This window comes from Neophocaena asiaeorientalis, unplaced genomic scaffold (assembly GCF_003031525.2).
Source record: "Neophocaena asiaeorientalis asiaeorientalis breed wild unplaced genomic scaffold, Neophocaena_asiaeorientalis_V1.1 scaffold85, whole genome shotgun sequence".
Taxonomy (NCBI): Eukaryota; Metazoa; Chordata; class Mammalia; order Artiodactyla; family Phocoenidae; genus Neophocaena; species Neophocaena asiaeorientalis.
The window spans coordinates 4,261,604-4,273,745 of record NW_020174301.1 but is presented as its reverse complement, the minus strand read 5'-3'; the positions used below and the strand labels follow the sequence as shown (position 1 = coordinate 4,273,745).

General features: G+C 48.5%; 1 protein-coding gene across 2 annotated transcripts in view; it reads left to right on the top strand.

Annotated features, from left to right (window-relative positions):
- The window catches only part of NRAP (nebulin related anchoring protein), a 74,783-nt gene that overhangs the window by 54,698 nt on the left and 7,943 nt on the right, over nucleotides 1-12,142 (top strand). For both annotated transcript variants that reach the window (XM_024756005.1, XM_024756004.1), the window contains exons 32-37: nucleotides 1,184-1,282; nucleotides 3,188-3,292; nucleotides 3,639-3,746; nucleotides 4,587-4,898; nucleotides 10,410-10,514; nucleotides 11,332-11,430. In XM_024756005.1, the coding sequence (XP_024611773.1) occupies nucleotides 1,184-1,282; nucleotides 3,188-3,292; nucleotides 3,639-3,746; nucleotides 4,587-4,898; nucleotides 10,410-10,514; nucleotides 11,332-11,430 (828 nt within the window). The remainder of the gene's footprint in view (nucleotides 1-1,183; nucleotides 1,283-3,187; nucleotides 3,293-3,638; nucleotides 3,747-4,586; nucleotides 4,899-10,409; nucleotides 10,515-11,331; nucleotides 11,431-12,142) is intronic.

The window sequence follows — 12,142 nt, the reverse complement described above, 5'->3', positions numbered from 1 at the left end:
TTAGATGCTACACTGTTAGCAGTGGTAGCTCACCCAGCCTCTCTCCTTACTCCCTTCTCCATTCAGACTGGATGCCGTTTAAGATAGCTTTGCAGATCTCGAGCCAGTTCCTATATTAACATATAAGAATTATTTGCTGGATCCTAAGATGTACTTTCCTAGGGTCCCTTTGAAGAGTGGCTTGTGGTACAATGAAAAGAGGGCGGGCTTTGGAGACACATGTAGTGACTGAAATTCCAGGCCAGTACTCATTTGCTGTGTGACCTCAAGCCAGTCAGTCACCTGCCCTCTCTGAGCCTCAACCTCTTAATCAATCAAATGGGAATGCGCAGACCTCTCTCATTTGGTTTTTCTGAGGGTCAGCGCTAATCTAAGCCCTGTGCTTCTCTGGCGGCTGTATATGAAATGGTGGCTATAAGCTTGGTGATAACTTCTTGGTAAATTACCGAAGTCTGGAATTCTAAGCTCTTTGAACTCCCTGAGGAATCTTGCCCACCCCTGGGAGGGCTCTGGGATTTCCATTCACGGTAGATAGGCATAATGGAAGGCACCGCAAGCAAAAGGTGATCAGCATCCAGCCTGGGTGCCTCAGAATGGCTTACGCATTGATTAGAAGCTCTGAGCAAGCGGAATTGGCCTCACTGTGGGAGTTGAGATTTAATTTTGTGCTTTGCTTTTCCAATGAAATCTCTAAAGCGAGTGGTTTCTAAACCTCATGGTGCATCAGAATCCCCTTTGGAACTTAAACAAAGTACAGAGCCCACTGACGATTTACTGAATCCCATCCCCTGGAGTGGCATACAGGCATGTGGATTATTTTAAGCTGCACGGTTGTTTCTGGTACCCCCCCCACCCCCGCCAAAGCTGAGGAGCCCAGGGTTTCCAGCGAGCAAAGGAAATTTGGGAGCAAAACGTGAATTTCTATAGTCGTGTTCACATTCGTAGCAAAGGACTAGATCTCCCTTTCCCATTGATAAGTATCTGATTCCATCCGTCCTCTCCTCTCTGCTGCTTCATCCCACTGGGTTCTGAGGTCACAAGAGCAGGGGACGGACTGGATTCTGGGCCACAGACTAGCAGCCTTTGCAAAACGAGGTTTTATAGCCAGTGCTTAATGAGCACGTTCTTCTGCTGCTTTTGCATCTTACCTTGTCTTCTTATTGCCTCTTGTGTGTGAGCTCAGAGTAAATATCGTCAGCATCCCCAGTCATTCAAGTACACGGCCGTGACAGACACTCCCAGCCTCACTCATGCAAAACTCAGCAACCAGATTACAAACGAGGTAAAATCTTCGGACGGCTTTGGGATGGGCTTTTTAAAAACTGCTGGATGGCTAAAAAAATATGTGTGACTATTTGTGGGATTGGCGGGGGTCGCGGGAAGGATGGGTGTTTGCATGGAAAGAAAAGAATGTCATTAGATGGAGCCTCAACAGTTTCCAGAAGGAATAAAGGCCCAGGAGGAAATCTGGTTTAGTCTGTCGTCTCGCCCCCCCCAAATGTGGTCACGGACCGACGGCATCAGCATCCCCTGGGAGCTTGTTAGAAATACCAAACCTCAGGCTCCACCCCAGACCCACCGAATCCACACGGTCATCTAACAAGATCCTCACGGGTTTCCTGTGCACGTCAAAGTTGGAGACATGCTGGTCTGCCATTCGTCTCTTCTGGCTGGGCACATGTCGGCTAATCATTTCTCCGCTGTCACTCTGATGATGATGACGGGAAAGATTTGTGGTTGTCTGGGGACAGTGATACAGTGTGATGTTTGCCAAACTTCTTAGTTCTCTGCTTCCTCTTCTCACTCACCACTTACCCAATTATCATTTTAATATTCTAGCAGAGGGGTGGGTCCCAGGGGAAAGAATCTCACTCCATAAAATCATCATTCCAGCTCTACGTCTTCTTAGTGGCCCTCTGACAAGTTTGAAATATCGAGTGAGCTTGGCAGAGAATGAAATTTCGTTTTTAAAATTCTCCTCCTGACTCTGACTTTTCAAAGTCAGTGGAGATTTGGGTATTTACACATTAGTTCCAAGCTTGGGATAAGAAAATCCAAAGGGCTGCGTAGCGTGACATGATCAAGTTAAAATTCCCACTGAACCTTTCTCGCCTGCTTTGTCGTTGGGGTGCTGAGGGGTAACAGTGCCTCCTGCAGTGGCCTCTGGCCCTGGAGGACTCAGCAACCACAGATCCAGTTCTAATCATGAGAGCAGATGCTTTCACAACGGCTGAGGCCGTGCCGCGCAGCAGTGGTGTGAGTCTGCCCATGGGAGGATCCCGGGATTTTAGTAAAGGATGCAGACTGGGGTTTGGGAACCTCCCTTCCAACCGGCAGAGCTTCTCCTAAATTTCCCAGATCTTAGTATTGTCTTTACACTGTGTCCTCAGCAAAAAAAAAAAGTCTGCAATGGGAAGAACCACGATAGTATTCTTAAAGGTGTTTTTCTTCCCTCGGCCTATTATTGAGCAAAGTATAGGGAAGGGGGAAAATATGTTTTCTTTTACCCATCTTAGGTTGTCGGCTGGGGCTCTGTAACAAAAGATAGATTAACAAGAGAAAAGCATACAAATGTATATAATATAGGCTTTAGGTGGTACAGGAGTCTTCACAAGGAAATGGAGTCCAGGAGGGAGGGACGGTTAAACCTGAGCGTTTTTATTCTAGGTTTGATGAAGAGTGGACAGTCGTGGGAAAATGTGTAGGGCAAAAGGGGGTGAGCTAAGGGCAGGGAACTGGGGGACACTTAGCGAGGTCTGTTTGCTCAAATGCCTCTCGGTCCTTCCGAGGTCAGAGATGAGCTTGTTCCTTCCCTGTGTCAGAGGGAGGGCAGCTCCCACAGGAGGGGAGAAGGTCAGAGAGAGGTCTTCCATCTCCTGCTGCTTCCAGGTTCCTTCAGCTTAAAATAAGCACTATGCCAAGGTACCATATTTTGGGGTAACATGTCCTGAGCCCCATCACAAGCAACTTGCAGTTTTGTCCCCATTCCTTTCACAGCACTCAATTTGACTCATGAAGGACTATCTCTATTGAAAAAAAACATCTTCTCCAGGCTGAAGGTGTACCCATGACACAGCGAATGGCCTTTTACAAACGTATTTCCCAATTGCAAAGGAGGGAACTCCAGCCCTGCAGAAATGCACAGCACTTACCTTCTTGCCTTTTTTTTTTTTTTTTCCCTGCCCAGCGCCTCTATAAAGCAGCAGGCGAGGATGCGAGACACCAGTACACAATGACCCTGGGCCTGCCCGAGTTTGTCCGAGCGAAAACAAACGCAGCCAACCTGAGTGATGTAAGCCTTTCCCGTTGCTGAGGTTGAGATGTGCTCCAGGGCCACATGTGTCTGTGTCTGTGACGGGACCTAACAGTGACCCTGGTGACTTTCACAGAAACTTTAAACAATGTATCCTGTAGACACTCATGTGAAATATACCTTACACAGATGTGTTGATACCTGCGTGTCAGAGCCCACTTCCGAGAGGGTGCTAATGAGATTTTCTTTGCAAAATCGAAAGCTTTTGCTTGTCAGGAATTGATTCTGGAACACCACACTACAAATAAAAGGGGGTAGCATTTGTTCTTTGAGTCATGTACTTTTTTTTTTTTTTAAAGAAGATCTACATGTGTTCCTACCGTAGGCAAAATACAAGGAGTCTTGGCGGAATCTCCGTGTTCAAGGCTACAAGCTGACAATAGACGCCCTCCCCTTCCAGGCGGCTCGGGTCTCTGGAGATATAGCCAGTGATGTGAGTTGAATGATACGACCTTCCATCCGGCCTAATTTCTGTTAACTTCATGTAAAACAATGTCTACGGCTGATTTTCCTGAATTAAAGCAAATCTATCACCATGTGAGACAGGATGTCACCTGCAGAATATATTAGTCACGAATGAGATTCTTTGACGGAGAGAGGGAAAGAAAGGCCCTGTTAATCAGAAGCTAAATGCAGGCAAAAGTCTCTAGCAGGAAGAAGATTACGATTTATTTCTAATTGCAGTGTCTAGGCAACGATCTCCCCGTAATGTGTGAACTGTCCGTTTTCTAGCTCCACCCAGAATTAGAAAGAGAACTCGCGGTCGAGATTGTGATTCTGCTTCTCTGTCGTTTCCCGCGTCGGCGGTAGCATTTTCAGCTGTGTTTCAGCCACTCTGTTGATAGCATCCATAGCTTTGGGACATGAAGGTGACTTTCTGTTTCCCACAAACAAATTGCAGAAAATGTAGACTTCAAATAAATGGATCCTGTCTTTGGGGTTTGATGTTTTTACCAAGTGCAAGGGGATAAAGCACAAGTTTCTCTTTTACACTTTTTGATAAATTCCTTTTGGGCACAGGACAAGTAAGGGGAGTGGGCCCCTCACTTTGGTTCTAAAGATCTGGTTTTAATTAGATGGGAGGAAGGGAGCGGTGTTTCTCCCCCAGGGAGGAAGCCGTGCTCTCAGGCCAGCCTCACTGTGGTTTTTCTTATAATCTTCTCCTCCTAGTGTAAGAACAGGTGATTTTCTTACAGTCTGCAAGGAAAATGCATAAATGGAATGTAAGCGTCCCAAATGCCAGCCCCTGACTGCCTGGTCCCCCCCCTTCCAGTTTCTCTACAGGCACGACTTTGTGAAGGAGCGAGGGAGGCTGATCGGGGCCCAGAGTGTGAGAGACGACCCCCGGCTCCAGCACTGCCAGCGGATGGGCCGGCTGCAGAGTGAGCTTCAGTACAGGAGGGAGGCGGCGGGCAACAGAGCCCAGTGCCACCTGCCCATGGACATGGTGCCCCTGGTCCACGCCAGGAAGGCCCAGGCCCTGGCCAGCGACCGCGACTACAGGACACGGTGCCACGAATTCACGGCACTGCCCGAGGACCTGAAGATGGCCTGGGCCAAGAAAGCTCACGCCCTGCAGAGTGAGGTAGGGGTGGGGGTGGGGGTCCATGGATCACACATCAGTCCCCGACCTTCCTCCTCCCACCAGGCCTGCGTGTAAATCTCTGCTTCTTCCTTAGCCTTTCGGATCCCCCAAATGATTTGCTTGGTCTGTGCCATCTAGGTTGGAATGGTTGGAATTATTCAATCAATCAACAAATATTTGTTGAGCACCTACTATGTAGCAGGCATCCCTCAAGGCCCTGGGGATACAGCAGTCAACAAAAGAGTCTGAAAATACAACAGTCAACAAAAGAGTCTAAAAACTCCCGGGGTCATGGAGCTTCCGTTCTGTGGGAGGGAGATAAAGTATAAGTGAGGCATGTAGTATGCCAGATGGAGACCAACAGAGCAGGGAAGTTGGGTAGGGGGGTGTGAGTGTGTGTGTGTGACTTAAAATGGGGGTCAGGGTAGCTCTCACTGCAAAAGTGACATTTGAGCAAAGCCCCTGAGGGGCAGCAGCCTCAGCGTATTTGAGGCTGGAGTGAAGCAAGTGTGTGGGTGGGTGAAGAGGCTGTCGCAGGGGATAGGGATGGGGTCCGAGACAGAGGCTCAGGGCTAGACTGTGTGCAGTAGGCGTGGTGGTGAGGCGAGGAGAAGAATTGCCCCCAGAGCTGACACTCACTGGCTGCTTTGCCAGTACTGGCACCCTCGCTACCGCACTTTGGGGTGGGGGCCGTTGCTGCTCCTGTTTCACAGGCGAGGTCGCGTGGGAGGGGCCGAGGCAGGACTGGCTCCAGGGCCCACACTCCCAACCCTCCTGCCACCCGGTGCAGGGGAGTCACGCTTCCTACGAGGCAGGTGTGGACGCTGAGGCCCAGAGAGAGGAGGTCCTGGCCCACGCAAGGTCATCAAGCCTGTAGGTGGGTAGCACCAGCCACTGCCCCCGTGGTGGAAGCCTCTGGAGTCAGTCCCAGGCCCCTCCAAGCCTCGGCTCCCTCAGCCGGGCCGGGGCCGTGGTGAAAATGTGGTCACGGTCAGCACTTACCGGGCGCGTGTGCGTGGCAGGCTCTGCACCACGCGGGTGTCCGTGCATCGTCTCCCCAGCCCCGTGGCTCCCCTAGGAGGAAGGCGCTCTCACGTTAGAGCAGAACTCAAGGGACTGTGGTCACATCAGTCCTTATCATCCATATCAGGGTTTCCCAGCTCAGGAGGCCCTTTTGACCTTTGGGGCCGGATGCTTTGTCGCGGGGTCCTGTCCTGTGCACTGCAGTGTCCCTGGCCTCTACCCTCTACATCCCACAGCACCCCCTTAGCGTGACAATCAAAAATGTCTCCAAATATTGCCAAATGCACCAGGGGACAAATCTGCACCCGATTGAGAACCCGGTTCTCAGTTGAGGGCTGGTCTATATGATGCACTGAGCACGGTGCCTTGTCTGCAGGAACACGCCAGTGGGTGTGAGCATTTCGGGCTATGTTCTCCACCAAGCCTTCCGACTCTGGTGGCCTTCAGAGAAGCGGCTGCTTCTAGTTTGGTTCTGTTGTAAACACCTAACGGATGATTGAGTGTGACACCGATGATGTGACTTAATGAACGTCAGGGTCATCTAATTATGCCTCGAGATTTGCTGGAACTGCAGTGTCGTGTTGGGCACCAACCAGCAGAGTGTAGAGCAGGGTGAGTTTATCGGTCCCCACTCAGGGCACGTGGTCACTGAAGCACAGCCCAGGACCCACTTAGAAAGCCTTCCGCTTGCTAGAAGGCCACCCTGAGGTCCACGAAGAACTCATAGCATGACTTGGTGCCCAGCCCGGGACCCTCTTGTCGGTGGCCTATTCCTGGGGAGAAGAGAAACTCCTGGGACAGGACAGGTCCTGAGGAAGTTACAGAGGCCACCGGGGAGAGGTCGGGGCCCAAGCTGGAAGCCCAACTTCGTCACTCACTGGCAGTCCTTCCACGGCCACTTGGCTTTCTAGGCCTCCATGTCTCCACTGGAAAAGCAAAGAGGTTTGATTTAATTGGTGATCTCAGATTTCAGGATTCATAGATTAATGTTTTTTAAAATGCTGGCATCAACATAATGTCAGACTATTTAACTAAGTAAGGAACAATACCAAAAACCAAATCCTCCCTCAGACTACCATTTATATCACTGTTACTTCTGAAAAGAAAGGATAGTCTAACACTAAAAAAAAGAAAAAAAAAAAAAAAGCCAAAGAGGAAGAACAAACTAAGACAGAGGATCCTTCCCAAGAAACGCTAGTTGGCAATCTTAGACTGACATTTTACCAAATGGGAGATGTATTAGAATGACGTGTGCTGAGAAATTATTGCCTAATTGAAAAATGACTGTGTTGTGCTTCATGCATTGTTTTGAAACTTCAGGTTTGTTAAACTGGGGGGTCTTGGACTCTAAGATGCTGTGAACAGTAGCCCCGCACAGTGTCCACAGATGGTTCTGAGGCTTTAGTCTTCTCAGAGTCATCGCTGAAAGTCCAATTCCATGTGGTTATGTTATAGCGAAAAGGAGACAGAGGCTTAATATGAGCTCACTCAGTTCAGCAGAATCTAGGGTAGGAACAGTAGCCCTCAGTAGCCTTCAGCCATTTCTCCTGTCCTCTTCCGCCCAGGCCAGAAAGAATGCTGTGGGACTAGGGGCTCACCCCTGGGGAGAAGGTCCTCAAGGCCGTGATTGCTCAAGTCACGCTAACCTCAGGGATGTATCTGAGACGTGTGCTCCGCCCAGGCCACGCTCCACCACGAATCGGTGCTGGTTCAGTCACCTCTTAGTCTTTCCCAATCTGCCAGTGCACACTCCCTTCCGTGATCTCACGCAGGGGCTGCAGGGCATCCTGCAAAGAACAAGCAGGGACAAAGGGACGGTCCTGGCCCCGCCCTTTATGGCTACCCAGCCTCAGGAGACTCCTTAAGCTCTCCTAGCTTCAGTTTCACCACCATCACAAACAACAACAACAATAAGAATACCTAAAAGGTATGGAATGCTTATCCTGGGTCAGGCGTTTGTTTAAATATCTTGCGCGAACCATGTCATGTAGTATCTAGGTAAGTACTGGCATTACTCCCATTTTTACAGTTGCGGTAACTAAGGCACCTGTAATCTTCAGTAACTTGCTTAGGGTCATAAGCCGGCAGGGAAATGATTTGCTCAAGACCATACGGCTGGTAAGAGGCAAAGTGGGGCTCTGGGCTCCCGACTCTGGGTTCGGTGCTCTCTGGCTCCCCCTGGTGGCTAGATTAGGAACCCAGGTGCCCTGGCTCCCGAGTGTTCTCTTAAGGACCACCCATGCAGCATCCCCACAGGACAGCAGCTGGTGACTCTTCTGAGAATCCGAACAAACATTTAAACCCCGACATTGTTCTGTAGATGGGAATAAGAGCTCGTCCTTTGAGAATGGCGCAAGGGCTGAATGAGATAATGAGTCTAAAGCAAACCACACCCTGTGCAAGGTAGTGGTTATGGTGATTCTTTTTAATATGACGAATATACCCCTTCCCCTGGCCGCCTCCTGGGTGCATCTGCTTATGTCATTCCTGTTAGAACTCAGGGGCTGAAAGCTGCAGCTCGTGTGTCTGCTGCACTGTGCTCCAGGATAGGGGTGCCGGGAAACCCCACGTGGGACTCCTCCGAAGGTGGCTTCTAGGCCTTCATATATACAAGGGCAAATAGTGAGGCTGCCATGTGGGGAAGCCAAATTCAGCTGGGCATCCTGAGAAGGTCTCTTATTATCTTAGAATCCTTCTTTGAAACGGTCTTTGGGCCGATTCTCCTCGACTCCCCTCCTCTCTCTCCCTGTTTTATCGTGAAGTCTGGGGCAGGCGTGTTGTTTTTAGGGTCTGCGTGAATAGTCAAAGCTGGGCTGGGAGCAGAAATATCAATAGACAATTCATTTATAAGAGAGTCTAAGGCGCAGTCAGATCTTTGGGGAACCTGCGTCTTGCCTTCTGACTCACCTGCGCTCGCACTGTTCAGCTCCACAAAAGGCAAGTTGAAAGCGTGCTCCCCCGCTTCATCTCACTTATGAAAGGAGCAAGGCCTGGCTGTGAAGAGGCCCTGTAGGATGATTCTCTCTAACTTAGAAATTTATCCAATTTTCTCTGTTCTTTATCAGAGTGGAAGGCAAAAGCTTTGCCGGTGTAGACTGAAAGATCGCGGTATAAAAAGCAATCTCCCTGACATGGGGTTTTGAAACGTGCTCTGGGACCTGAGTGATGTCTCCCTGCACCAGTTGGAAAGCAGAGTGGAATTTGCACAGGGGCCTCAACCAGCAGACAGTAGATCAGAAACGGACCCTCTTTGAGGCCAGCTGTGAGGGGCACTGTGATTCCTGAAATGAAAGAAAACTAAAAAGGCCGAAAAGGCTGATTTCAGGAGTGGGTGTTTTGCGTTACAGCAGAGCTTATATCTAAATTAGAGAAAGGCTAGCAACTTCGTTTAGATCCAAATTTCAGATTTCCTTAGAGAGTCTCCTTCCACCTTTAAAAATGCCTAATTTCCATACGGAGAGGAAGAAAAGCAACTGTCTCATCGTAGGTAATGGTGGGCAAATCAAAGAATGGTAATTAGATTTATCATTTTAGGGGACTCCTAATCAGACCCACTGTCTTTTGTTTTGTTTTGAAAATGTCACAACTGAGTTCATTTGATGCCTTAAGTTTCCCTTTTATATACACAGGTGTTAAAGGCTGCAGGTTACATGGTCAGTACCTACTACGGACCCATTGTCTTAAAACCGCACTTACTATTTTCTCCCCAGAATTGATGCTGTACTCCTGCTCTTTTGAGTCCTTAAAAGGAAGAAGGTGGATAAACCTTAAGCCCATTTGTGCAATATAAGCAAATCATGAGTAGAAGCAGGAGAAGGGGTAAACCGAGGCACAGAAAGAGTAAAATGGCTTGCACGCCATTCGCCAGGTGTAGCCAGGTTTGTTCCAGTTTTGAGAGTCCCGCTGTAATCGTCTTCCCCTCCCCCCCCACCACCGCAAGAAAAAAACAAATCTAACACATAGAGTGGCTTTTACCCCTCAGGACTCTCAGGTGTTTTCATGAGAACAGAGGGGTTGTCATGACCTTCAGGTATCACAGAGAGAAACTGAGTCACATTTTGGTACAGAGATTTGCTCCGAGTCACAGCAGGTTTGATCCAGAGCTCAAAGCCCTTTGATCAACTGAAAGTGTATAAAAACGTTTCTGTTTAGGCAGGCGGTCAATCGCCTCACTGCCAGAATGAAACAAAATGACGGGGGCTGATGTGTGGGCTGGGGTGTATATCTCAGGTCGTTCTTAGGGATCGTTCCCGCGGGTCAGTACCTTCTGCTTCAAATCCAGCCAGTTTACGGGTGGGACCTTCCTGTATCGTACACTGGACCCGCTATTTGATTCTGGACAGAGTGCACAAACTCAGACAGTTTGACTCGATGACATGCAGAACGCACCTCAATGAAGATGTTGAAATGTTGCGATGAAGCATTTTTACAAACGCCCCACAGTCTTCGACCCTCTCCTGATAAAAGCCAATGATTTTCTTCCTGCAGTTGCACTACAGATCAGACCTGATGGGCATGAAGGGGACAGGATGGCTGGCGCTGAGTTCCCCACAGATAGAGAGTGCAAAGAAAGCCGGAGAGCTCATCAGCGAGGTACCATTAATCTGACTCTACCACAGACGCAACCTGGCGTTTATGTCCTCCTGACGAGGGAAACTGCAGATGGACTGGAGATCCCAAGAGGGCCCCATGGCCACTGGACTCCTGATATTTCTCTGGGGCCATTTTCAGCCAAATCCCGAGACAGAACAAGATTTCCCTCCCAGTGAATTCACTTGCGGGGGAGTTAAAGGCATGTTCCAGTCGGGCAGTGAAAGAGGGGTGATGCATTAGAAGATTCTCAAGAGAGGCGTTAATGTACAATTGTGATCTAAGCTGGCCCATTATCTTTGGGGAGGCAGGGAGAGGGTTTGCCACCCATCTCCTGAGTTTACTCACAGAGTCCAGTGTCTGGGGGTCGTCTGACTTCAGAGGCTGTGAAAAGTTGCACAGAGATGGTTACGTTCACTGAACTCCCCGCCGTATTGATGACCTAGAGAGTCTTGCCCTGGGAGCTCATTGAGGGTGCCACAGCTTTCTTCTGTTCCTTAATGACAGAACCTACTTTTATAGGGTCTGAGCAGGGCCACCTTGTTGCTGGATCCCTCCCTTTATTGAATTCCTTTATTGTGATGAGCTGTGGCATTTTGCAGCCTCTCTTTTCAAGAATGTAAATACCCGGAAAATGTTCCTTATCACAGAGGCAGCTTGGATCTCTTCCGTATGCTGGTGAGGTGCCCACCAAGAAGAGAGATGTGTTTTCCAATCACGTCATTGGCACATTTGGTACTGAGTAGATGGGGTGAAGCTGCACTCAGAAAAGTGCATGGTGTTTGATTGTTTCATGAGAATCTTGGTCCTTCTCTTATAGACCAAATACCGTAAAAAACCAGACACTATCAAATTCACCACGGTGGTTGACTCTCCAGACCTAGTTCATGCCAAGAACAGCTACATGCATTGCAATGAGGTGGGTGTTTTCTCTTCACTCATCCCAGGCCCAGGAGTGGGTAGTGCTGTGCAGTGGTCAGTGCTTAAGATGTGAGGGCAAACCTTTTGTCCCTTCCCCGGGCGATCTTGGGTCAGTTTTCTAATGTCTTCTAACTCCGGTTCCCTTATTTGAAAGGAGGGTAATAATAGCAACCATTTCGTAAGATTGAGTGAATTAAATGAGGGTTAAATAAATAAAAGTACGTGAAGCTTTTAGCAAGTATCGGAACATAGTAAGTCCTCAATAAATGTCTCTAGTTTGACTCATAATCATAACGATAGTAATACTAAGTATTATTGACGATTCCTTACCGAACACTGGATCAGATACATCTTAATTGTTGATAAATGATAATGGAGTTAAAAGCTTAGCATAAGCCAATTAGGAAAACAAAACACAACAAAACGGCTATATCAAAAGCTTCTTTCTGCTTTTACTCTCTATATGATTTAGCCCCATTTCTTCTCTCTGTATTAATTTCAAAGAATAGGAAGTTACATATATATTTTTTTCTCTGAAATTGTCCAGGGATTGGATTTTGCACACTGACAAAGCTGCCCCACGTTCACAGAGCCCAAATGTTGTACTGACCAGTTGACATTTGCAAAACCCAAATTGAATTTGGGAAAGGGTTGGAATATTAAATATTATATTTCCTCTCTAAAACTGGATGAGACTCAACCGCTTCCTA